Source organism: Salmo salar, chromosome 20 (genome assembly GCF_965601325.2).
Source record: "Salmo salar chromosome 20, fSalSal1, whole genome shotgun sequence".
In the NCBI taxonomy this organism is placed as follows: Eukaryota; Metazoa; Chordata; class Actinopteri; order Salmoniformes; family Salmonidae; genus Salmo; species Salmo salar.
Window position 1 is genome coordinate 51,437,371 of NC_138310.1, and position 27,890 is coordinate 51,465,260.

The 27,890-nt window shown below is 43.6% G+C and overlaps 1 protein-coding gene across 3 annotated transcripts; it reads left to right on the top strand.

Moving 5' to 3' along the window:
• The first annotated feature begins 46 nt into the window (after positions 1–46).
• LOC106580752 (CAP-Gly domain-containing linker protein 3) lies at positions 47–27,601 on the top strand. Of its 3 annotated transcripts, XM_014162127.3 has the most exons (16): positions 47–389; positions 4,095–4,285; positions 6,767–6,919; positions 7,838–7,977; positions 11,535–11,628; positions 11,779–11,940; positions 12,426–12,544; positions 21,506–21,742; positions 22,010–22,069; positions 22,810–22,945; positions 23,158–23,307; positions 23,512–23,646; positions 23,755–23,878; positions 24,116–24,183; positions 24,307–24,379; positions 24,513–27,601. In XM_014162127.3, the coding sequence occupies exons 3-16, from the start codon at positions 6,787–6,789 to the stop codon at positions 24,565–24,567; spliced, it is 1,686 nt and encodes a 561-aa protein (XP_014017602.2). In that variant the 5' UTR covers positions 47–389; positions 4,095–4,285; positions 6,767–6,786; the 3' UTR covers positions 24,568–27,601. The 3 variants fall into 3 exon arrangements, with proteins under 3 accessions (XP_014017602.2, XP_082822620.1, XP_082822619.1); XM_082966494.1 differs by lacking the exon at positions 22,010–22,069; XM_082966493.1 differs by lacking the exon at positions 47–389 and having other exon boundaries at positions 3,946–4,285.
• The last annotated feature ends 289 nt before the right edge of the window (positions 27,602–27,890 follow it).

Here is a 27,890-nt window from a genome sequence, read left to right on the forward strand (position 1 = left end):
GAGTACCTATCTCAAATCAAATAGTTATATGCGCCGCTCGGTCATGTTGCCAACAAGGCAGCTTGGTGCATCGTCTCTTCTCCAGAAAAAAATACATGTTAGAACATTCGAAGTAATTTCAATTGGGAAGACAAAGCGTTTATCAAAATTAATCACTTTCGCATGTGAAAACACAGAAACCTACTCATTACTCCACGTGCTGAACTACATCACCTTTGCCATCACTTTTCACCCGATTTAACTCCCACAACAGAGGGTAACGCGGGACAGATATACGAACGCCCTTAATGGAAATACATGTCCTCAATGATTAAAGGACGAGATCTTCTAAATTACTAAAATGTAAATGTAGATTAGGTGGGAACATTATAGCGATGGCAGAAACGCGCGTAAGCAACAAGTACAACTAAATCGTTTTTCTCACATTTGACAGAATGCCTCGTGCAGCCACTTATATCATTTGTAACAGCCTAAACATTACCAAACTTCTAGTCTATCAAAAAATATTCATTATAGACATTGTTTTAAGTCCCATATTATTTCACTGGTAGTACATTTAACGGCTCAATGTTCTTCTTGGATTAGGTTTTATGACAGTTGGCATCCAAATACACAGAGTGTACAAAATGTTTCCATTACATAGACTGACCAGGTGAAATCTATGATCCCTTATTGAGGTCACCTGTTAAATCCACTTCAATCAGTGTAGATGAAGGGGAGGAGACAGGTTAAATAACAACTTTTGAGACTTGAGACATGGATTGTGCATGTGTGCCATTGAGCGGGTGAATGGGCAAGACAAAATATTTAAGTGCCTTTGAACGGTATGATAGTAGGTACAAGGCACACCAGATTGAGTGTGTCAAGAACTGCAATGCGGTTTGGTTTTAGTTTTTTTGTTTTTTTTGCTCAACAGTTTCCGTGTATATGAAGAGTGGTCCACCACCCAAAATACATCCCGCCAATTTGACACAACTGTGGGAAGCATTGGAGTCAACATGGGCGAGCATCCCTGTGGAGTCCATGCCCTGACAAAATGAAACTGGGGGTGCAACTCAATATTAGGAAGGCATTCCTAATGTTTTGTACACTCAGTGTATGTTGCAGTCCCAACACCAACTAGACTAGTGTATTAACCCATTATACTTTGAGCCACAAAATGGAAAAAGGGGAAAGGGGAGAAAAAAAACTATAAAGTATCTTCCATCTAACCCTACACTCAATCAAACCCAACACCCTATTCCACTACTACATTAACCCTATCCTATTCCACTACTACTTTACCGCTATCTGGTCCTACAACGTGATCAAGACAAAGTAGATGATTGTGGACTACAGGAAAAGGCGGATCAAACAGGCCCCCATTAACATCGACGGGGCTGTAGTGGAGCAGGTCGAGAGTTTCAAGGTCCTTGGTGTCCACATCACCAACGAACTATCATGGTCCAAACACAACAAGACAGTCGCGAAGAGGCCACGACAACACCTTTTCCCCCTCAGGAGACTGAAAAGATTTGGCATGGGTCCTGAGATCCTCAAAAGGTTCTACAGCTGCAACATCGAGAGCATCCTGACCGGTTGCATCACTGCCTGGTACGGCAATTGCTCAGCCTCCGACCGCAAGGCACTTCAGAGGGTAGTGCATACGGCCCAGTACATCACTGGGGCAAAGCTGCCTGCCATCCAGGACCTCTACACCAGGTGGTGTCAGAGGAAGGCCCTGAAAATTGTCAAAGACCCCAGCCACCCCAGTCATAGACTGTTCTTTCTACTACCGCATGGCAAGCGGTACCGGAGTGCCAAGTCTAGGACAAAAAGGCTTCTCAACAGTTTTTACCCCCAAGCCATAAGACTTCTGAACAGGTAACCAAATGGTTACCCGAACTATTTGCATTGTGTCCCACCACCCGCCAACCCCTCTTTTTACGCTACTGCTACTCTCTGTTCATCATATATGCATAGTCACTTTAATCATACCTACATGTACATACTACCTCAATAAGCCTGACTAACCGGTGTCTGTATATAGCTTTGCTACTCTTATTTGCAAATGTCTTTTTACTGTTGTTTTATTTCTTTACTTACCAACACACACACACACACACACACACACACACACACACACACACACACACACACACAAACTTTTTTTTTCTTCACACTATTGGTTAGAGCCTGTAAGTAAGCATTTCACTGTAAGGTTGTAGGTCGCTGCCTAGTGGCTTTTCAGCAGCCTAATAGTCTGGGGGTAGAGGCCAATCTGACAGTTTTTGCCTTAATACTCGTATACTGCCCGCATCTGAGTGATTGAAGCAGGGAGAACAGGCCATGGCTCGGGTGGCTGAGGTCCTTGATGATCTTCTTGGCCTTCTTGCTACACCTGGTGTTGTAGGTGTCCTGGAGGGCAGGCAGTTAGCACCCAATGGTGTGTTCGGCTGAGCGTACCACCTTCTGTAGAGCCTTGCGGTCAGAGGCAGTGGAGTTGCCGTACCCGGCTGTGATGCAGCCCGACAGTATGCTCTCGATGGTGCTCCTGTAGAACACTGAGCCTTCGGGGACTGGTCAAATTTCTTTAGCCTCCTGAGATTGAAGAGTCGCTGCCGTGCCTTCTTCACCACGGTGTTTGTGTGGTTTGACCATTTCAGCTCATCGGATATGTGTACACCGAGGAACATGACATTTTTTGACTGTCTCCATGGCGGCCCCGTTGATTAGGGTGGGGACGTGCCCAACCTGGTTCCTCCTGAAGTCCACAATTATCTCCTTTGTTTTTCTGACGTTGAGGGAGACGTTGTTTACCTGGCACAGCACCGCCAGAGTGCCTACCTCCTCTCTGTAGGCCGTCGCGTCGTTGTTGGTAATCAGGCTTACTACTGTCGTGTCATCAGCGAACTTAATGATGGAGTTGGAACTGTGTGAGGCCACACAGTCTGGGGTATACAGGGAGTACAGGAGGAGACTGAGGACGCACCCTTATGGGGCCCCGTGTTGAGGATCAGTGTGGAGGAGGTAGTGTTGCCTACCTTCACCACCTGGGGGCGGCCCATCAGGAAGTCCAGGACCCAGTTGCATAGGGAGGAGTTCAGTCCCAGGATCGTGAGTGTAATGATGTGCGCTGAGAGTCAGGAAGCGAGTTCAGGGAGTGAGTGTTTTTAATAAATAAACGCAAAATAAAACAAAACAAGAAACACGAACAACACACAGGCTTAACGCTGGAACAGAAACAATAACACCTGGGGAAGGAACCAAAGGGAGTGACATATATAGGGAAGGTAATCAGGGAGGTGGTGGAGTCCAGGTGAGTCTGATGACGCACAGGTGTGCGTAACGATGGTGACAGGTGTGCGCCATAACGAGCTGCCTGGTGACCTAGAGGCCGGAGAGGGAGCTCATGTGACAGTGAGCTTTGTGATGAGCTTAGAGGGCACTATGGTATTGAAGGCCAAGCTGTAGTCGATGAACAGCATCTTCACATATCAAAGTGTAGGCTATCATTGTCCTCACATACCAAAGTGTAGTCTATCATAGTCCTCACATACCAAAGTGTAGTCTATCATTGTCCTCCACTCGAGTAAAGATGGATTTACCTCATATTTTGCAGACAAACTTTGTGTCTATTGTAATGGGCTTAGTCGTTTATTTAATTTACGATTATTAAACCATTACTATTTATAAACATATAGCCATTGAATGAACTATCCCGTGAAATAATATGGGACCAAAAAACTATGTCTAGAATTATTATCAGATTAAATGTGGGCTGTAGAGTTATATAACAAGGTGCAGACAGGCTATTTCGTGTTGATTTACTTTTCATAAGTTTATGTTTGTCTATATAGGCCGACTCATTTTATGTGAGTAGGGGGTGTTTCCAATGATGGCTTCGTTTGGCATATTGAAGATGATCGTCACTAGTTACCACAGCCACAAAGTCATGAACCCCGCATATTTAAAAAAAAAAAAAAAGAAAGTTTTTTATTTATTTAACCACACTGTGTAACCTTATATATAACCCTAAACTTAAATTAACATCAAAAAGCAGTTTTTTTCATGAATTATTAAGATATAGCCAATTTTCTGACTGTGGTACCTAGGCGAATTCGTGTGCCGAGGAAGGACACGCACAATGGTAGCCAACGTTGTGGTCCTTGGGCGCTCACGCCCGTGACGCAGGCACAGAGAAAGACCTTCGCAGCAGTATAGCAGCATCTTCAGCACCATTGCAGTTCTCATCTAGCTGAACCGCGAGGAAAAGCTTGAGATAATCGACAAGGCTTGTTTTGAGGTAAGATGAATATCATTCATGCATATAAGATTCAAATTATTGGATATATTTCGTTTGATTAGATTTATTTGCTTCCTGTGTTTTTCACAGCATGTGTGTTTGTCTTGATACGGAGCCTAGAAAGGAGATGCTCTGAAACACTGTTCCATGAAATCTCACGGGCAGTTGTTTTTTTGCGCCCATTTTATAATATAAGCGCAAACATAAGACGTCAGCGCAGATATCATGTGTTTTCTTATTGTTATTAGATCAAATTAATAGTTGCACATGCCATGTGTATATTCCTCCTCCAGCGTCTTTCTCATTGTTTGCCAACGCGCCGTTTTTTTTCTCGTTGGCTGAGTACACGCCCTCTGCTACGCACAAGTCACGAATTGACACATTTTCTCATATAGGCTTGTCAAAAGCTCTGTTATCAAGCACGTTGTAGGGCGATGTGATATGCACATTTGCATTATTGCTCATTGCTCATTTTGTCATTAGTGTGACCCAGCCAAATGATCAAATGCTATTCATTCCATTACAATAGGGTATGAGTAGGATATCAAAATCTGTCAAGTTTGTTGCACCATTTTTTTCTCTTATTTTGCTATCTGAATGTATTTGCCTCCAAAATGTATACATCTTGTTGACTCATATGAGCACTGTTGCGTAAGACTTCGTTGTATTCAGTACTCATTTAATTAAACAAATAATGTGCTCATGCTAATTATACATCACATTTATACCAGGGAAAATGCTGTCTGTGACTGAGACTTCATTCATGAAACACACTACTGTCAGATCAGGGGTAGGAACTAGGAGGAGCAGGGCGACTCAGAGGAGATGATGATGGCTGTCTTTACTGGACTCTGTTAGCAGTATAGTCATAATAGGTGACAGGTATTGCACTGCACAGGTATAGTTATCTGCCAGGCATCGGACGCTATATCATGGATACCCTTTGTTTCAACATAATTCTTTTGGGATATCAGGCAATGTGTTTTATCACCCATTCTGCAGTGGCTAATGATTCAGCAGCAAATCATGGGAAGTAGTAAAGAAAGTATATAATTAAAGGAAGAAATAAAAGACATGTAGGAGCTTGTAGGTAAGGTGACAAACTGCACAGGGACAGTTGCTCCCAGATCATCCAGGCTATGATATATCTTGGCTACGTATCCATCTTATGTATCCATATCCAAACACGACTAGGAATCCCCCTCAATATGATGCAAATGAAGGAAACAGGCAACTCGTAGAGTATCAGGAGGATGGAATCTGCCTGAGTGCGGGTTGTTCATTTGGCTTTGAGTACATGTCTGTATAACAGCAGAATCGGTCTCTGTTAATGTAGTTTCCCTAAGCTTAATGAATACAGCACAGACCACTGTATGGCCTCTGTTTTGCTTCACTGTTTGACCCCATAGTGCTTGGGACAATGAGTTGGTAGACTGATACAGTAGCAGAGCTGCGCAATAGGATAAGGCTTTTACTGATTGTGTGATGAGCCCTCTCTCTTTCTTCTCTCTCTCTGTACTTCTTTCAAAATCCAAAAGGATTAGCAGAGGCATGGATGCACAATGTAGTCTGTTATTAGATTACTTGGCAGCGTAATCATTTAACATGTGGTGTGCTCACTGTGCAGTCAGACTTTGGAGGAAGAAACCTTTGGACCTGACTAAAAAGGCCCAGTGAATAATTTACGCTATCATAGACTTTGTTCCCATTTCAATGTTGGGATAAATAATTTCTAGTGGTTCTTGGTTCTGTTCTAAAGGGGTGTTTATAACACATGCACATAATGTATTTTCTGAACCTAGATGAGAGTGTGAACATTTATTTTAGGTTGGAAATCCAGTCAGGCCGTATTAATGTTATAGGCCAAAGAGTCCATTGTATTGTATATAAAATTGCATTAGCGTTGGCATACTGATACTATAGGGCTTTTACATAGATGTTTTACGGTTTGTTCAGCAGCACTTCAGAAATGAGTGCTGCAATGTCCAACACGTACTGTACAGTACACGCATCCCTGATTTCTCATAGTCAGGACGGATGTGGGAGATATGCTGCTGCATATACTATTTGGAAAATATAGCTCAGCCCATTAGCTATGTCCAGTTCAATGATGGACATTAAGACTTAGCATTAGCGTGCACTGAGTTGGAACAATAAATTAGCCTGCCTGTTAGTCTGCCTGCTCCGTGAGTCTCCTCATCTCTTGTCAGTAAGTGCAGTTATCAGTGAGTCACTAGTGACCATCTCTCACAGGCCCTTGAGCCAAACATAGAGCCTGTCTGCTCTGGGAGGGGCATCTGCAAGGTATAGACTTGCCCGAGTAGATAGACTGTCATGGGAACAAGACTCTTATTAGCAACTACTTCAGGTGACTCTTGGCTGAGTCACAGACGTATGACAACTGTTCAGAGAAACCTGCGGTAGAGCTGTTTGTTTTGTAGTGCCACTCAAGGAATGTTTGTCATCCATCATCTTTTCCAGGCCTGGCAACATCTAGCAGAATGACTAAAGAGCAGACTGCCGAGGTGGAGGAGGAGGCCCAGCCTGCCTCTGAGTACCAGAGCCCAGTTCACGAGCCCCGGAAGAGGCCCATGGTCCACCCATCTGCACAGGCCCCCCTCCCCAAAGACTATGGTGGGTCCTAGGCCTCAGGCTCCAGGGCCCGCATTCACAGGAAGTGTCTCATAGTAGGAGTGCTTTTTAGATCATAATGAACACGATTATATGGACAGGGGTGACCTGATCCTAGATCAGCACTTTGGGACGTTTTGTGAATACAGGCCAAGGCCCTTTGTTAATGCTCCCTACTCAACACTGCTTTATATCGAACAGTGGATTTTGGGCTCTGGGACGTGTCCTGCTGTAGCCTCGATCCACAAAGAGCCTTTCACCAAGCACAGACCACTGCCTGGTCAAAACAGCCGCTGCAGATTCATAGAAACATAATGAAAATATTTAATCAAATGTATATTATCATAAATAAGTGAACAAGGACTTTTATAGCATGTTATTGATTATTTTAGTAGATGGATCTTGGCTTTGGGGCTGTTATATGCAAACAGTATGATACTACCGGACTTATTCCACTCTATGCCAATGAATGTAAGTGTTTTCTGCAGGCTAGCGTGATGTAAAGCTTTTCATTTCTGTTTGCCCACAAGCTTCAATGCATCTATTATGACGGTGTGTTATAAAAACTAAGTAAGAATGATTGTGTTATTTCAGTGCAACGTTTCCACTTTGATAGGGTTTCAATCTACATCATGCTGCTTTTAGAAACAGTGCTTTCAGACAGGACAGAAAGATTGAATGTACAACAGAGAGAACTCCATAAGTAATTAAATAGAGCGCACTAAGAGGCCTACTGAAAAATACAATCCGAAATACAAATTACATTTTTACAAAATAAAAATATGTATGATATTTAATGTCACACATTCAGAATGAGTCAATATGCTGTCTGGACAAGAACGAAAAATAGCAAGAGGCACATTTCATACTGATTTCATGAGGAGGGTAATTCTCTTGTTGGCATTTTCCTTACCATTCCAGTCTTCACATTCTTTGACCCAAATGATCCTGCGTGTCTGGAGATCCTGCTGGATCCGCGCACCACCATCCCAGAGCTTTTCGCCATCATCCGTCAGTGGGTCCCACAGGTCCAGCACAAGATCGACCTCATCGGAAACGAGGTGAGTTACTGCCAGTAAGGACTTTCAGCAGACTACAGGCCTGACTACAGCTCACACAACACTGCCAGAAACATACAGATATATGTAGAAAGCTGTAGGCCTAGAATAGGGATGGGCAACTTTGATTGGGTGGGGGCAACAAAAAATCTGAACTCATCATGTCACGTTCTGACCAGTATAAGGGTTTATTTGTTATTGTAGTTTGGTCAGGACGTGGCAGGGGTGTGTTTGTTTAGAGTGTTTCGGGGTTTGTTGGCCTATGTTCTGTTTAAGAGGGGTGTTTGTTTAGAGTGTTTCAGGGTTTGTTGGGTTATGTTCTTGTTAGTCTATTTCTATGTTAGTTCTATTATGTCTATTTCTATGTGGTGTTTGTTGGGTTGACCTTCAATTGGAAGCAGCTGCTCCTAGTTGCTTCTAATTGAAGGTCCTATTTAAGAGGGGTGTTTTTCTGTGGGATTTTGTGGGTAGTTGTTCCTTGTATAGCTGTAAGCCTTACAGGACTGTTTATCGTCGTTGTTTTTTGTATACGTGTGTTTTGTTTTTCCTTCTTTCCGCCTAATAAAAAGAAGATGAGTATACACACTCCCGCTGCGTTTTGGTCAGATCCATATGACACCCGTGACACATCATGTGGGGCGCAGTGGCTCACGGGTGTGCGTACCCACGTTCATACCCACACATGCCGTCAGAGCCGGCCCTAGCCTTTTTGGGGCCTTAAGCAAAATTTGGTTGGGGAGGCCTAACTCCCGAGCAAAACATTTTGCTTCTCTTGTCAGCAGAAAGGAACATTTTCAGTTTTAAAGTACATTTCTTGCAATTCTATACATTTTACCATGGGGCGTAGAGAAAATATTGCCGTTGTAAAGCAAGTTTGCTGCAATTCTACACATTTTGCCATGGGGCGGATAGAATATTTTGCAATTTTATAACTAATTTCATGCCATTCTAGTCATTTTGCCATGGGGCAGAGAGAAAAATGTTCAGTTTTACAGCAAATTTCCTGCAATTCTACACATTGTGCCATAGGGTAGAGAGAAATGTTTGCAGTTTTTAGTATGATATGAGTAAGAGTGACTAAGAAAATCAGTGGGGGCCCTACAGTCGGTAATTCGGCTATGATTACTACAAGTTTACATAGCTGGCTAGACAAATTTACCAATCTAAAAAAAGTTAGCTGACATGGGATAATTGAGTGACTGTCCAACTGATATCTCAGGAGAAAGACTGCTGATGCACAACCAAATGTGCACCTTGTTTATTCTAATATTCTAACTCTCAACAACAAGATGAGATCCTGACTGAGTTTCTTTTGTGGAAATTGATCCACGAGCCTACAAAAGTGGCGGGACACAAGTTGCCCATCCCTGGCCTAAACGTATCAGTATTGATGTCAAATCTTCTGAATGTTCCAAAGATGAATTTGGCATCCCACAAGGCTCAGTGCTTGGAACCATATACTTTTTTTCTTTATTTCTACTGTATATAACAGACAGATACAGTATATTACTGCATAGTGCGCCAAAGATACAGGTCGCCAACCAAAATACAATACACAAAGGAAACGAAATACACCAAGCAGTCATTAGTTGAAGAGAACATGGAACGGGAGGCTTGGTGGCTTTGGGTTCAGTTGGAGGCATGACTTACAACCCCTTGGGTTACCTTAGCAAAGTTGAGGCTCTACTAGTGTGTTTTAAAAAAAAACACCTTACTAAGCATGTTGTCATATAAGGTGTAGTTTGTGTTTTGAGTTGATTCCCTTTATTTTGCTGTTGCTCAGATGAAAGTGCACATATTTAGCTCAGGACCAACCATTACTGCAGTGTGAGTAGTGGTAATGTGACCGTGGGAGCGGGAACTCTCATAACCCTGAAGAGGAAGAGTGATGCGGGTGGGATGTGAATCAACATAAAGTATGCATACTTCAAGTTTCAGACTAATTTCCTAATCCCGCCCTACTGTCTTGGAGAGAGGGAAGATATGCCCCATAAAAACACATGTACACACACACACACACACACACACACACGTATACACACATACAAATACACACTCTTAGTTAACTCGGTTTCCTCTTATTGATGGAGTTTTAGTGTTAGGATTGATCGTAAAGTCAGCCTCAGTTCCTGGGTGTCCCCCGGGACGCCAATATGGCTGTGATTGATGGCTGAGATAATAGGTCCTTTCCATTACCCATACATGCTCTGCACTAAGACAGACTCTAAATCAGACCAGGCTGTCAGATATGGGCAAAGAACCACTCCGCTGCACTGTCAGTAAACAACCTCAGCCCTCTGGCAAATTTTAGGGTATTTTTATTAACAGAGATGCATTGACTTATCTACAAAAGGCTTTTGCTCCAAGCAAAGTTTTAACGCACCTGATTCAACCTAACAAAGTCCTAAATGAAGTTGAATCAGATGTGTATGGCTTTGGCAAGTACAGATTGGCCACCACTTCTTTACAAACTACTTGAACAGCAAGGATTTCCACCAATATCAGTTACTACTAACCCCAAATTCCTTTTCAACAGTGCTAGCCTCGTGTTAGCACTGCAGCTAAGGGGATTCATCTTATAGAATCCATGTAGAATCCATGTTGAATCATGAAAGTGTGCATGGTGGTGTGATCGTTAAGCCTCAGCAGAGGACCTGTCTGATAATAGCATGTTCATTCAGTTGGACTACATGTATGAAAAGGCATAATGTCAGGGCTTGAGGAGAGTGTGCTCATTTCGTCTCTCTTGATTGACACTGGTGGATAATGAACTGTCCCGAGATAGTTGCTAGTCTAGTTCAGGAATCAGGATGGGTCCTTTTTCACTTGTCACTCGGCACCCGTCACTGCTGTCTGCTGGCACCAGAGGAAAGAGCTAATTAACTGGAGTTTCACTGCTTCTTCAATCTACACCATTGGGAATATGGCTTTACATTCCACTCAGCAAGACATTGATGGAGGTTATTCGACATTGTAAAGGCTGCTATGAATAGTTTGCTATTAACTCCTATTTGTACTATTTTCAATGTACCAAGTACAAGCTTAGATATTCAGCTGAAACAGCATAGTAAATTAATGTCACTTCCGGTAACGACTGCCATCATTTCAATATTTGTGTCCTTCAAATGTTTTCCCTATCCAAAATGGATGCCAGTTCCTCATGTTGATGTATGCTACTCAGCAATGATAGCCTCTGATGAAGTTGCAATGCAGTGAAAATTAACGTAGTGCTTAATTCATGACTCAGCAGGATCTCATGACTCCCCATCATTAGACTTCACAAACATGTGTCGTCTGTGCGAATTGGGTGTGAATGGCTCATCCTGCTAATGTGGCTACGATAAGCACAGGAAGCATCTCTCAGAGAGATGAGGCTATGGCCCTGGGGTGGTGTGGTCTGTATGTGTGGTGTGTTCAGTGTTTCATAGTGTTTCAAAAGGCATATGATACTACTGCTCTCTCTGCCTTTCCCCTAGCATCTCTCCTCTCTCTCTCTCTCTCTCTCTCTCTCTCACTCTCTCACTCTTAGTTCACTGAACAGTTGTTGTCTCCTTTTACAGATCTTGAAGCGTGGTTGCCATGTCAATGACCGTGATGGACTGACAGATATGACCTTGCTCCACTACAGTTGCAAAGCCGGGGCCCATGGAGTTGGTGAGACTCTCAAACCCTGAACTGATTGTTCATTTCAAGTGTCTGAATTCTCAATAAAGCTTTCATAAAATAAAGTGTTTTTAGCCTAAGATTCAATGCAGATTTACTGTAATTTCCTACCAATTTTGTCCCTCTTGTGACCCCATCCAGGTGACCCTGCCGCTGCCCTCAGGCTGTCCAATCAGCTAATTTCCCTGGGGGCAGATGTCAGTCTCCGCAGCCGCTGGACCAACATGAACGCTGTGCACTATGCTGCATACTTCGACGTGCCAGAGCTGATTCGCATTCTCCTCAAGGCCTCCAAACCTAGAGGTGAGTAGTATCAACAAAACCCATGTAGTCTACCTAGCCAACTAACAACATAGTCAGTCTTGTCAGTTCTGGCATGCTCCTGTATGTTCCTGTATGTCTGTGTTCCTCTATGTCCCTCCCCGCCCTAGACTTCCTATCAGAACTAACACTCCATCAAGCCCATACCAGCCTTGACCCAAGGTCATTTCATTAACTCCTACATTGATTTCTCATGCTCCTCCACACTCTGACCATTGATTGGGGCAGTTTCGTCTCATTGTTATTCTCCTGTCTACGGACCATGTGGCTCAAACACCACACGAGACTCCTAAGACAATAAGTTGGTAATGTTTTCAGAGACCCCTAGGAGAAGAAATTGGTAACGCTTTCAGAAACTTCTAAGAGAAGAAATTGGTTACGCTTCCAGAATAAAACGAAGATAATAGCTGTCTTTGGAATCAAATTCACATTGATTTGATCTGAACCTGGTTCTATTGTCTCTGTAGTACTGAATTCCACCTGCAGTGACTTCCACCATGGCACAGCCCTGCACATAGCTGCCTCCAACCTGTGTCTGGGATCCGTCCAGTGTCTGCTAGAGCATGGAGCCAACCCCACTGTCAGGGTAAGAGCACTATTGACTGTCTAGACCTCTGTTTAGTATGTTTCTTTCTCATGGTAACTCACTACAGACATACAGTTGAATTCGGGAGTTTACATACACCTTAGACAAATACAATTAAACTCAGTTTTTCACAATTCCTGACATTTAATCCTAGCAGAAATTCTCCGTCTTAGGTCAGTTAGGATAACCACTTTATTTTAAGAATGTGAAATGTCAGAATAATAGTAGAGAGAATGATTTATTTCAACTTTTATTTCTTTCATCACATTCCCAGTGGGTCAGAAGTTTACATACACTCAATTAGTATTTGGTAGCATTGCCTTTAAATTGTTTAAACTTGGGTCAAACGTTTAGGTTGCCTTCCACAAGCTTCCCACAATAAGTTGGGTGAATTTTGGCCCATTCCTCCTGACAAAGCAGGTGTAACTGAGTTAGGTTTGTAGGCCTCCTTGCTTGCACATGCTTTTTCAGTTCTGCCCACACATTTTCTATAGGATTGAGGTCAGGGCTTTGTGATGGCCACTCCAATACTTTGACTTTGTTGTCCTTAAACCATTTTGCCACAACATTGGAAGTCTGCTTGGGGTCATTGTACATTTAGAAGACCCCTTTGCGGCCAAGCTTTAACTTCCTGATTGATGTCTTGAGATGTTGCTTCAATATACAGTATCCACATAATTTTTCTCCCTCATGATGCTATCTATTTTGTGAAGTGCACCAGTCCCTCCTGCAGCAAAGAACCCCCACAACATGATGCTGCCACCCCCGTGCTTCACGGTTGGGATGGTGTTCTTCGGCTTGCAAGCCTCCCCCTTTTTCCTCCAAACATAACGATGGTCATTATGGCCAAACAGTTCTATTTTTGTTTCATCAGACCAGAGGACATTTCTCCAAAAAGTACGATCTTTGTCCCCATGTGCAGTTGCAAACCGAAGTCTGGCTTATTATGGCGGTTTTGGAGCAGTGGCTTCTTCCTTGCTGAGCGGCCTTTCAGGTTATGTCGATATAGGACTCATTTTACTGTGGATATAGATACTTTTGTACTGTTTCCTCCAGCATCTTCACAATGTCCTTTGCTGTTGTTCTGGGATTGATTTGCACTTTTTGCACCAAAGTACGTTCATCTCTAGGAGACAGAACACGTCTGCTTCCTGAGCGGTATGACGGCTGCGTGGTCCCATGGTGTTTATACTTGCGTGCTATTGTTTGTTCAGATGAACGTAGTACCTTCAGGCGTTTGGAAATTGCTCCCAAGGATGAACCAGACTTGTGGAGGTCTACACATTTTTTTCTGAGGTCTTGGCTGATTTCTTTTGATTTTCCCATGATGTCATGCAAAGAGGCACTGAGTTTGAAGGTAGGCCTTGAAATACATCCACAGGTACACCTCCAATTGACTCAAATTATGTCAATTAGTCAATCAGAAGCTTCTAAAGCCATGACATCATTTTCTGGAATTTTCCAAGCTGTTTAAAGGCACAGTCAACTTAGTGTTGTTACATACGCCTCTAGGAAGAGGGAACGCAACACCCTGCTACAACTCAACTCCCCGTGGAGCGAAAGAGGTATGGGACTGTAGGCGCGAGTATGGATGACAAAGGCAGAAAATGTACCGTTTACTGTGAATTTATTCCGTCACACGGTAATTTTGGGGCTGAACGGAACCAAAGCAAAGAAAGTAAATGTCAAAGCCCCCTCTCCTACCTTATCTGCCTACCCACTAATTATCTAACTTAGCACCACCTGGTGCGCTAACCAAAATACAGGGGGTGGTCCGCCCAGGTCTTACCTAGTGTGTGTATAGACAGTAAATACTACGGGTTATGTATGCCAGCAGGCCTCTTGCCTAAGCACTCCCTAGGTGCCTTCCCCCCTGGGAACAAAAACAGAATACAAACGTAGGTAAACAATTTCAATAATCAAAAACACTGCCTCCTATGGAGGGACATACCTTAAAAGCAGCGGCTACAAAGTACAAAAACCTGTCTCTCAGCAAAAACCAACACAGGACATACCAAACCAAAATAACACAACACACAAACTGGGGTACGTAACAGTGTATGTAAACTTTTGACCCACTGGAATTGTGATACAGGGAGTTATAAGTGAAATAACCTGTCTGTAAACAATTGTTGGAAAAATTACTTATGTCATGCACAAAGTAGATGTCCTAACCAACTTGCCAAAACTATGGTTTGTTAACAAGAAATTTGTGGAGTGGTTGAAAAACGAGTTTTAAACTTCCGACTTCAACTGTAAGTGCTGAAAAAAAAAAATGTAAATGTAAATTGAATATGGCATACACACTCACCGGACAGCTTATTAGGTACACCAACCTGTTGACAAAAATTGATGGCTCCTACAGACAGTGAGTCTTGTGGCCTGCTATATAAAGCAGGTAGAAAGGTATGGGGGCATTCAGTTACTGTTCGATTGAATGTTAGAATGGGCAAAATGAGTGACAAAAGCATTACTTTGAGCATGGTATGATCGTCAGTACCAGGATCAGGTATCTGAGAAACGGCCGCCCACGTGGGCTTTTCACACACAACAGTGTCTAGGGTTTACCAACAACGGTGCGTCAATCAAAAAACATCCAGTCAGCCACAGTCCTGTGGGCGAAAACACCTCACCGATCAAAACAAATGAAATGATATTGGTACATACTGTCACGCCCTGACCTTAGAGAGCCTTTTTTATTCTCTATTTTGTTAGGTCAGGGTGTGACTTGGGTGGGCATATCTACAGTGAGGGAAAAAAGTATTTGATCCCCTGCTGATTTTGTACGTTTTCCCACTGACAAAGAAATGATCAGTCTATAATTTTAATGGTAGGTTTATTTGAACAGTGTGAGACAGAATAACAACAAAAAAATCCAGAAAAACGCATGTCAAAAATATTATAAATTGATTTGCATTTTGATGAGGGAAATAAGTATTTGACCCCCTCTCAATCAGAAAGATTTCTGGCTCCCAGGTGTCTTTTATACAGGTAACGAGCTGAGATTAGGAGCACACTCTTAAAGGAGTGCTCCTAATCTCAGTTTGTTACCTGTATAAAAGACACCTGTCCACAGAAGCAATCAATCAATCAGATTCCAAACTCTCCACCATGGCCAAGATCAAAGAGCTCTCCAAGGATGTCAGGGACAAGATTGTAGACCTACACAAGGCTGGAATGGGCTACAAGACCATCGCCAAGCAGCTTGGTGAGAAGGTGACAACAATTGGTGCGATTATTCGCAAATGGAAGAAACACAAAGAACTGTCAATCTCCCTTGGCCTGGGGCTCCATGCAAGATCTCACCTCGTGGAGTTGCAATGATCATGAGAACGGTGAGGAATCAGCCCAGAACTACACGGGAGGATCTTGTCAATGATCTCAAGGCAGCTGGGACCATAGTCACCAAGAAAACAATTGGTAACACACTACGCCGTGATGGACTGAAATCCTGCAGCGCCCGCAAGGTCCCCCTGCTCAAGAAAGCACATATACATCCCCGTCTGAAGTTTGCCAATGAACATCTGAGTGATTCAGAGGACTACTGGGTGAAGTGTTGTGGTCAGATGAGACCAAAATGGAGCTCTTTGGCATCAACTCAACTCGCCGTGTTTGGAGGAGGAGGAATGCTGCCTATGACCCCAAGAACACCATCCCCACCGTCAAACATGGAGGTGGAAACATTATGCTTTGGGGGTGTTTTTCTGTTAAGGGGACAGGACAACTTCACCGCATCAAAGGGACAATGGACAGGGCCATGTACCGTCAAATCTTGGGAGAGAACCTCCTTCCCTCAGCCAGGGCATTGAAAATGGGTCGTGGATGGGTATTCCAGCATGACAATGACCCAAAACACACGGCCAAGGCAACAAAGGAGTGGCTCAAGAAGAAGCACATTAAGGTCCTGGAGTGGCCTAGCCAGTCTCCAGACCTTAATCCCATAGAAAATCTGTGGAGGGAGCTGAAGGTTTGAGTTGCCAAACGTCAGCCTCAAAACCTTAATGACTTGGAGAAGATCTGCAAAAAGGAGTGGGACAAAATCCCTCCTGAGATGTGTGCAAACCTGGTGGCCAACTACAAGACTCTGTGATTGCCAACAAGGGTTTTGCCACCAAGTACTAAGTCATGTTTTGCAGAGGGGTCAAATACTTATTTCCCTCATTAAAATGCAAATCATTTTATAACATTTTTGACATGTGTTTTTCTAGATTTTTTGGTTGTTATTCTGTCTCCCACTGTTCAAGTAAACCTACCATTAAAATTATAGACTGATCATTTCTTTGTCAGTGGGCAAACATACAAAATCAGCAGGGGATCAAATATTTTTTCCCTCACTGTATGTTTCTATTTCTTTGTTGGCCTAGTATGGTTCCCAATCAGAGGCAGCTGTTTATTGTTGTCTCTGATTTGGGATCTTACTTAGGCAGCCCTTTTTCCCACCTCTGATTGTGGGATCTTGTTTGTGTGTAGTTGCTTTCTGCACTGCATGTAGCTTTACGTTCATTTTCGTATTTTGTTGTTTTCCCCGGTGTCATTGTTAAATAAAAGAAAATGTACGCCTACCACTCTGCACCTTGGTCTCATTCCAACAACAGATGTAACAGAAGATCCCACCACCAAGTGACCAAGCAGGGTGGCCAGGAGGAGCCCGACATCCTGGACATGGGAGGATATCCTGGACGGTAAGGGACCCTGGACGTGGGAAGAGATCCAGGCCGGAATGGATCGCCGTCCATGGGAGCAGACGGAGGCAGCGAGAGAGGAACGGCGAGGAAAACAGGAATCAAGGAGACGACAGAAGCCCAAGAGGCAGCCTCCAAAAATAATTGGGGGGGGGCACATGGGGTGGCGAGTGGAGCAAAGGTGGGAACAAGAACCAACTCCCTGTAATTACGATGAGGAGTTGGTCACGGTTCAGATACCATGCTTTGCGGTGATACGCAATGTGTCTCCAGTGCGCATCCACAGCCCGGTGCGTTCTTTGCCAGCTCCTCACACTTGCCGTGGGAAAGTGAGCATCCAGCCAGGACGGGTTGTGCCGGCTCAGCGCTCCTGGTCTCCAGTACGCCTCCTCGGTCAAGGATATCCTGCGCCGGCTCTATGCACTGTGTCGCCAATGCGCCTTCACAGCCCAGTGCGTCCTGTGCCAGCGCCCCGCATTTGCTGGGCTAAAGTGAGCATCCAGCCAGGACGGGTTGTGCCAGCTCTACGTTCCAGACTTCCAGTACGCCCCCTCGGTCCAGGATATCCTGCGCCGGCTCTACGCACTGTGTCGCCAGTACGCCTTCACAGCCCAGTGCGTCCTGTGCAAGCGCCCCGCACTTGCCGGGCTAAAGTGAACATCCAGCCAGGACGGGTTGTGCCAGCTCTACGCTCCAGACCTCCAGTGCGCCTCCACGGCCCAGTATGTCCTGTGCCTGCTCCACGCACCCAGTCTCCAGTGCGTCTCCCCAGCCTGGTACGCCCTGTGCCGGCTCCACGCACCAAGCCTCCAGTGATGATCCATGGCACGAAGCCTGCAGTGATGATTCATGGCACGAAGCCTCCAGTGATGGTCCATGGCCCGAAGCCTCCAGTGATGGTCCATGGCCCGAAGCCTCCAGTGATGATCCATGGCCCGAAGCCTCCAGTGATGATCTATGGCACGAAGCATCCAGTGACGATCCATGGCCCGGAGCCTCCAGCGACGGTCGGCAGTCCAGAGCCTCCAGCGACGGTCGGCAGTCCAGAGCCTCCAGCGACGGTCGGCAGTCCAGAGCATCCAGCGACGGTCGGCAGTCCAGAGCCGCCAGCGACGGCCGGCAGTCCAGAGCCTTCAGCGGGGGTTCCCAGTCCAGAGCCTCCGGCGACAGTCCACGGTCCGGTTCCACGGAAGTGGGGGGAGCCTCAAGCGGAGCGGGGTCTGCGTCCCTCACCGGAGCCTCCACCGAGAGGAGATGCCCACCCGGACCCTCCCCTATAGGTTCAGGTTTGCGGCCGGAGTCTGCACCTTTGGGGGGGGTACTGTCACACCCTGACCTTGGAGAGCCTTTTTTATTCTCTATTTTGTTAGGTCAGGGTGTGACTTGGTTGGGCATATCTATGTTTCTATTTCTTTGTTGGCCTAGTATGGTTCCCAATCAGAGGCAGCTGTTTATCGTTGTTTCTGATTGGGGATCATACTTAGGCAGCCCTTTTTCCCACCTGTGATTGTGGGATCTTATTTGTGTGTAGTTGCTTTCTGCACTGCATGTAGCTTTATGTTCGTTTTCGTATTTTGTTGTTTTTCCCGGTGTAATTGTTAAAAGAAAATGTACACCCACCACGCTGCACCTTGGTCTCATTCCAACAACGGACGTAACACATACACATTTTTAGCAGATGTTACTGCGGGTGTAGTGAAATGCTTGTGTTCCTAGCTCCAACAGTGCAGTAATATCTAACAATTCACAACAATACACACGAATCTAAAAGTAAAAGATTGGAATTAAGAAATATATAAATATTTGATAGAGGAATGTCGGAGTGGCATTGACTAAAATACAGTAGAATAGAATACAGTATATACATATGAGATGAGTAAAGCAGTATGTAAACATTATTAAAGTGACTAGTGTACCATTTAAAGTGGCCAGTGATTCCAAGTCTATGTATATAGGGCAGCAGCCTCTAAGGTGCAGGGTTGCATACCCGGGTGGCCTTGAGATAGATGCTGTTTTTCAGTCTCTCGGTCCCAGCTTTGATGAAAATGTACTGACCTCGCCTTCTGGATGATAGTGGGGGGGCTCGTGTGGTTGATGTCCTTGATTAACTTTTTGGCCTTCCTGTGACATCAGGTGCTGTAGGTGTCCTGGTAGTTTGCCCCCAGTGATGCGTTGTGCAGACCGCACCACGCTCTGGAGAGCCCTGCGGTTGAGGGGGGTGCAGTTGTCATACCAGGCGGTGATACAGTCCGACAGGATGCTCTCAATTGTGCATCTGTAAAAGTTTGTGAGGGTTTTAGGGGCCAAGCCAAATTTCTTCAGCCTCCTGAGGTTGAAGAGGCGCTGTTGTGCCTTCCTCACCACACTGTCTGTGTGGATGGACCATTTCAGATCGTCAGTAGATGTGGATAGGGGCTTGCTCCCTCTGCTGTTTCCTGAAGTCCACGATCAGCTCCTTTGTTTTGTTGAGGGAGAGGTTATTTTCCTGGCACCACTCTCCCAGGGCCCTCACCTCCTCCCTGTAGTCTGTCTCGTCATTGTTGGTAATCAGGCCCTGGTTCCAGGTAGAATCCTTTTGGGTTCCATGTTGAACCCTCTGTAGAAACACAATGGGTTCTACCTGCAACCAAAAAGGGTTGTTCAAAGGGTTCTCCTATGAGGACAGCCGAATAACCCTTTACGGTTCGAGATAGCACCTTTTTTTCTAAGAGTGTAACTTGCGGGCAACAAACTGAGAAATAACGCTGCAGTACAACAGTGGTGTGCAGAGCAGCATCTCCGAATGCACAACTCGTAGATCCTTGTCATGGATGGGCTATTGCAGCAGACGAGCACACCGTTTTCCACTCCATCAGCTAAAAACAAGAAGCAGCTCCAGTGGGCACGTGATCACCAACACTGGACAATTGAGGAGTGGAAAAACATCACCTAGAAAATGACAGCGAATTCAGTTTACTTGAGTGGCCTGCGCCGTCCCCAGACCTGAACCCAATAGAACATCTTAGGGATGAGATGGAATGCGCTGTTCGCAGCACGAATGTACTGCCGTCCAATCTGCAGCAACTGTGTGATGCCATAGCGTCAGCATGTACCGACATCCCTATGGAACGTTTCCGACATCTTGTAGAATGTTCAGAATAATTCAGGTTGTTTTGGAGGTAAAGGGGGGCCCAACCCGGTACTAGATGGGTGTACCTAATAAAATGGGTGCACATATTGAGGTTTCATGTCCTCTTTGATATGATTTCATGATAACTTAAAGGGAGGCTGAACTTACAGATTTGGCCTTGTTTTTCAGCTTGGATATTAAGAAATGACTGAAGCCAAACCAGAGTTGTCTTGGGGGGGGGGGGGGGGGGGTAATATGTGTACATTCACTCTCACGAAGCAGTACACAGTTACAGCCACTCACCCTTCTAGATAACATGAAACAGTCTAACCAGGTCTTGTGTCTTGAAGTCACCTAGGAAAGCTATTGCTAGCCAACTTCTTTCACCACTTAGTTTCAGCCAGCTGGTGTGCGACCGTGGCAAAATTGGTTTGACATTAGATAGCGCTGGGGCTAGTTAGGGACCACCAATAAATTACACAATGTAAATGGAACAATATTTTCATGTTGCACATATTTTAGTTGTCTCATTAAATTATTTCAATATTTGTATATGAATTTCTACAATTTATAGTTGGTTAAGACATAGAGATTTGGAGTTATTGGCATTTTCAAATATTGTTCCGTGCACATTGTGTAATTTACTGATGGTCCCTAACTAGCCCCATAGAGCTATCGAATGTCAAACCAAATTGACCATGGACATTATGATCAGGTCTCGTGCAGCTGTTCAACCAAATTGACGATTACTTGGGTGCTGCCAGCTGTAGGCATGTGGGCAGGATTGAAGTAACCCCAATCCAAGGAAAACTGTTACAGTTACCTTCATTCCGTGACATACAATATTTTCCTATCATCTCGCAAATCTCAGTTTTGGACGAGACAAATTATCCTATTTACACTTTGCAGTCAATTTTGACACTAGAATAAAGCTTTATGGCTCATATCGAAGCCACATAGGCCATTTTCAAAATGGGAAGTTGCTTTTTAGGGGCAGTCGCTCTTTAAAAACACTGTTCAGATAAAAACAGATTCTGTCTGTTTTATGTGGGGATGACTTCTACACAAAACAGTAAAAATATGCCAATTTATTCCTCATGTCTCTTTATCTCTCTCCATCTCTCTCTCTCCCTCTCTCTCTCCATGCTCCTCTGTCTCTCTCTCTGACAGAATGATAAAGGCCAGGGGCCAGCTGAGGTGGTCCCTGACCCCATGGACATGACTCTGGACAAAGCGGAGGCGGCCATGGTGGCCAAGGAGCTGAAGCAGCTGCTGCTGGACTCTGTGCCACTCAGCTGCAACCTGCCCCGTGCCACTCTGCTCAACTACGACAACATCCCTGGCAACCTCATGCTCACCTCCATTGGCCTGAAACTGGGCGACCGTGTGGTGCTGGACGATATGAAGGTGTGTGTGTTTTGTCGGGATTGGGAAGCAAAGGGTGAGAAATGGGAGCCTCAAAGATTTGAAACAGTGAACTGCAGAATTTTGTGAGGACGTTTATGTGCATGAGACCATTTAAATGGCTTTCAATTATCCTAAACTTTTTTTTTTAAGTGGCCAGTGTGAGGCATTAATCCTATATGGTGGAGCCCTGCTGCTTGTTGTACTGTGTGAGAAGAGAACATGTGAATTCTAGCAAACATTTATTCCAACTTGTGTTAACACGTATAGCTCCCCAAAAAATCGAGCAGTGATGAAATTGACATCTCAGCTCTGCATCACCTGAAGCAGGTGGGTAGCCCTTCGACCTGTGTGTCTACTTGCGTAACTGAACACATTTAATTGTGTTTTCGGGTGTATTTCCATGACTGACTGCATTACTGACTGCACTAAATGACGTAGTCTCACTTGATGCGTTCATTTGGCATTTACTATGCAGTTCAAATGCATTGGAAACCAATGTGTGGACTATGTGTATTTTTTTCTGTCTATAATGTGCAGCTGTATTGCACCTCTCACTGTGTTCAAACATACACTACATGACCAAACGTATGTGGACACCTGCTCGCTGAACATCTCATTTCAAAATCATGGGCATTAATATTGGGAGGGTCCCCCCTTTGCTGCTATAACAACCTGAAGAGGTGTCCACACACTTTTGTATATATAGTGTATGTCCTACTGACCACAACATAACCACTTAAAACATGTTATTGTGTTGAGATGTGTAGACTACTCTACTAACCATAGCCTAGTATGTCAGTAGTCAAGTATGACAGAAAAACAGCAGATCAGTATGCTGCCCTGGTCTAGAGAAGTCTCTGAGTGCTGTGGAGAAGTGTTGTTAACTATTTAATCTTGCCTGGTTTCACCTTCAAGAATACAAATCACGTGTTTTTTTTCTTCCAATGGGCCCCTGTGGAGAGCAACAAGGTTAATTCAATTTGCTAGTAAAAATCCAATATAAACAACAGAGGTAAATTTCAGAGCTGATGTTGAATCCTGGCCTTCACACCGTCTCTCCTCCACAGACGGGCACCCTGCGCTTCTGTGGGACCACGGAGTTCGCCAGTGGCCAGTGGGTGGGGGTGGAGCTGGACGAGCCAGAGGGCAAGAACGATGGAAGTGTGGGAGGGGTGCGTTACTTCATCTGCCCCCCCAAACTGGGTAACCACCTGTTATTTCACTCCCATTTTGGGATTTTTTATTTAATCTATTGTTGAAGTGTGTCAAGATTCCCCTTGAGAAAAGAGCAAAGAGAAGACTTGATTTCATAACTTTTGTGTGCAGGTAGTTTTCAGAAAAACAGTTGTGGTTAACCTGATTGGAGCTTGCAGCTTTTTTCAGTGTTTTCTCTAATCCCTTCTATTGTCCTGAAGGTATCTTTGCTCCAGTGTCAAAAATCGCTAAAGCTGTTGAGAAGGCCCCCTCCTCTGTCACCTCCACACCCAAGACACCCCGCATGGACTTCTCCCGCGTCACAGGAAAGAACAAGAAAGAAAAGAAGGAAATAATGGAGAGAGAGAAAGGTTTGCTTTGACAATGTTAACATATGTTTCCCATGCCAATATAAAGCCCTTGAATTGAATTGAAAGGTACAAGAGTCTTCCCACCAAGGGCCATTGCATTCATTCTGATAGGAGCACAACACATAAATAACACACGACTCATAGACATTATAACACATTATTATATATTATGTGAACGAATATTTGATTGATTTTCTCCGTCAGCTCTGAGGAAGAAGTCTATGTCCGTGGCCAGTCTGGACCCAGATGGGGTAAAGGTTGAACTTGGAGACCAGGTGCTGGTTGCTGGTGTGAAGCAGGGAATCATACGCTATTACGGAAAGACAGACTTTGCCCCAGGTAGGTCTGTTGTGAAATCATGCCACTGCGACAATATTTTTTAGAAATGTTTGACAAATGATTAGAAATGTTTAGTCAAGTTTAATGATTGATGGTGTGTGTGTCCAGGTTACTGGTTTGGTGTGGAGCTGGAGCAGCCCACAGGAAAGCATGACGGGTCTGTTTTTGGTGTCCGCTACTTCAACTGCATGCCCAAGTACGGCGTCTTTGCACCCCCATCTCGCGTACAGAGGTAACATAACACCTACTTTAACACCTGGTTCAAAAAAGGACCCAAAAAGAAAATAACGTAACAACTTTATTGATAAGAAAGCATTTTACAGTTACCTTGTGTAACCATGTTTATCAGTCATTCTCAGACGGAGAGCTAGACAATATACAACATGCTCTGTTGTGACTTGTAAACGTTCATTCTGAACAGACTAACCGTCTGGAACAATACTAACTAATGCTGTTAATGATCTCTCAGAATCTGCGGACCAAAGGACGGTCAGAGCGGCGATGGCACGATGGTGAAGAAAGTCCACCAGGTGTCTAGTAAGTATCTAAGGTCAAATCCATCCGGCCATGTTAGCCAACGTGCCACGCCACCCCATGTCACGATGTACCTTCTACTCCCATGTCTGCATTCTTTCCAAAGATGTTCTTTGTTTATTCTAGTGAACCAGCCAAAGCGTAAATTCAACGCGGTGAGGTCACCCAAGGACATCACTTCTGAGAATTCAATATCAAGGTACAGTCTCCTCTTTTCCTGCCTCTGTTGTCTCTGAGTCAACAAATAGCAGATTAGAAATAAGCTCCTGTTGATGAATGTGTCCACTGATGTGAATCCCTCTCCTCTTCCTCCTGCTCATCCTCTTCCTCAGATTGCTGTTCTGCTGCTGGTTCCCCTGGATGCTGCGTGCTGAGATGCAGTCCTAACCATACTCTCCTTCCTCCTCCTCTTCCTCCTCCTCAAAAGATCTACTGCTCTCCTCCTCTTAATGTCCATCTTTCATTTGTGCTTTTCTCTGGCTGTTGCTGTCAGAATTACAGTAGTGAACCACCACCCCCCCCTCCACTCTCCATGATCTCAGTCAGTCCTATAGCAAAACTTAGTGCCTTGTATGTTAACTAACATCCTGCATTCCGTTTGTAACACTAAAAATGAGACTAAATAATTGTAACTCGAAATCTAGGATACAAACCCTACAAAAGCAATTATCTAATAGATATAATCATTTTGTTTTTGTAAGTTACTCTATTTTGGTGTTGATTGCTTGTCGTTACCCACCCCTCGTCAGAAGTTGCCAAAACCCTTTGACCAGTCAGCCAACTTCGTATACCATGGAGCTTCTACTAGGGAACCTTTCACATGACTAAGTACATGATGCTGTACTTTATTGTTTTGCTGCTGCTTCATCCTAATTTCCCGTATTTCAGAGGAGAGCAAGGGCCTCATTTATCCTCAAAGTAATACATGGTCTGTCAGTGTGAACAGACTGTAGATGGCCATGTTGCGCTCAAGGGATTCATCCAAAATGTGGATGTGTGAGTCAAATGGTGTTACAAATAAATGTTCACATAAACATGCATTTTATTGTGAAAAGATGTGACATGAACATATGGTCATGTTCTTCTGATGTCATATGTTCAAAAGAAAACAGGGTTAAATATTATTCAGGATTCCTACATCCGCTATTTCTCCACTTGCACTCTGAGCATTTTCCAAAATATGAATGATGTATATAATATTGATTTGCTTGTTAATGGGCTTGTGTAAAATGTAATATGCTCACACGTGATACAAAAACAAGGTTCCTGGTCTCTGGTAGCCTACTAAATTTGTTGACAGAGCCCTGTTAAATACTAGTTACCTGTTTTAGGTAAGGTAACGCTAGCACGTACATATATGTTGATCATAATGTCCCAACTTAATTGCAGAAGGAGAACTTTATCTGCACAGATATCTTCTGTACCCTTGAAAGGCAATTTTCTAGCAATGGTTTAAATCGTGGTAATATAGACAGCGCTATTTGTCCATAACTGGGTCAAATAAGACTTTCATAACTTGGTCTTAGGTGTTTATTGCACTTTGAACCAGTTGGTCTCAAATCCAAGTTATGCTAACCAAAATAGCTGCTAACCCCAAAATGTAATGGCAGGTAATGTAAGGGAAAACCACCAAGATTAATATTGTTAAAGCTGTTGTCTTTATTGTGTAGCATGAAGTACCAATAACTTAACTATTGCTTAACTTTAACTTAAATGTAATGTTAGCAAAAAGCTTTATTTTCCCACAGTTAAGTTTTGTTTATAGAAATAGGAAATCTACAAGGGTACCACAATATACTTGTACGTTTCTTGATAAACCAGTGCCCTCCTCCCCATCTCTAGGTTTGTTGTTGCAGCAATAGTGTTTATCTCAGGCTAAATCTGCAGACGGAACACCTGCTAGCTCAGTGCTACCACAGTTTACACCCCTGTTGGCTATCCTCTCATGCCTCTATCTCCTTCTCTCTCAACGTTAGACTTTGGTAAGGTTGTGAGTGAGCATTAGATAAAAATCTGACAGTCTAAACTTGTGTGCGCTTAATGTCAAAACCTATGAGTGTGCATAAAAACAGAAATATTTAACCTGTGTACTTAGCTATGTGGATATGGATAATGTCTTTGTCTACTCAACACTATGTAAGCACATCACGAGGAGGAGAAAAAAACACCTGAACTTCCTCCTGCACTCTTTGAACACCGTTGTGGACATCCTGTATTAACAGCACCGTGAAACAGCAAAAAATACTCATTATCAGGAAGTGTCTAAATACTCTTGCACCGTGTCGTATTCCGAAATTGCCACTTATCCAATGTGGAACTGAACGCAACAATGTGTGGTTGTTTTGATATTGCTAGTGTAAGGTTATGACTAGGTCTGTAAGAGAGCCACAGAACAACAAGGATGCTATGAGGGAGTCAGCTTCATTTGATCTGAACAAGGGATATTAGTATATCCAGTTTGAGAGAAACTCATTCATTACACTTCAAAGTCATGTAATGGGATACTTAAGAACCTGTGGCAATTGGAACTTTTCTCCTTTTTTATTCATGACTATGTCAACACAAAGTGTTGCAAACTTTGTCAGGACAGCTCACTTTGTTAAAATCCACTGTTAGCCAAGTATGCTAAAATGATATTGTGTCAAGAAGGACTGAGTTTCTTTACTATTGACAGCATTGTTTGGTAGATAAGAAAATCATCCTCGCCTCATACTGAAGTGCTTGATAATGAGTAAGAATACATCACCATGTCTTTACTACTTATGTTGGAAAAATGTCATTAGAAATAAGTATAGCAACATTGTTCATATTTACTACATGGTCGAGTTGAGTAGTTGGTTGACTGGCAGATTTAATGCTCAAGTAAAGTGACCAAAATGGTGTAGTTATTGCCTGACCTTTACGCTCTGGTAGCATAATAAGTACCACAATACGCCAGTAGATGTCACTAATTTGTCACTTTTTTTAATCATCTCTTCAACTAACAACATGAGAAGAATCTACATTGATGAGTCCTCCACTCTTCAAATGTTTTGTTTATTCAACATTATGAACATTGATATAATCTTATTAAGTGGTGTACTGTCATTATTTTATTTTTTTAAACATGATGTTATTCTAAAACTTGATCTCAACAATGGTTCATTTTCTTCATAGACGTGTCATAGCAGTTTGTTAAAAATATATTTTGATAATTCCACTAAGTGTACTTTTATTTACCGTTTTATAGTGTGTTGGTGTCTGTGTCCCAAAACAGGTAAAGGGGGCTGTAATGTTGGATTTATTATAGTGTCAGGAATAATATTAATTGCATGCTCTTTATTTTCTGAAAGTTTCTTTTTCCAACGGTGTATCTCAGCATGAAAATGCTTATAATTACAACTCTGACTATGAATCTAATAAAAGTTGATGTTGTTTTCTACATTTTCTGTTGCTTGCTTTTGTTCAAGCAACTAGAGATAAATCACTCAGACATTTATTGTAATTGCTCAAATGTGCATTTATTGCAGGTCTAACAATTGAATTTAGTTTTTACATTAAATGTCCACCAATGAATTGCTATCTGGGGATATTTGCGCATGGTGAGTAGGACTAATGGCCTATGAACTAAAGTGAACATAAATTAGTGTAAAGAAAGCAAATGTGCTTGTTATCTGAAGAATCATGAGATGCTGTTTCCCTGGAAGCTGCGGTTGTTATAGACTGTTTGC

Bases quoted from the DNA above. Each gene is read 5' to 3' on its own strand.
- LOC106580752 (XM_014162127.3), top strand. From the start codon at position 6,787: ATGACTAAAGAGCAGACTGCCGAGGTGGAGGAGGAGGCCCAGCCTGCC. The intron at 11,629-11,778 runs GTGAGACTCTCA...GACCCCATCCAG, and splicing joins AGCCGGGGCCCATGGAGTTG to GTGACCCTGCCGCTGCCCTC. The intron at 24,380-24,512 runs GTACAGTCTCCT...CCTCTTCCTCAG, and splicing joins TCTGAGAATTCAATATCAAG to ATTGCTGTTCTGCTGCTGGT.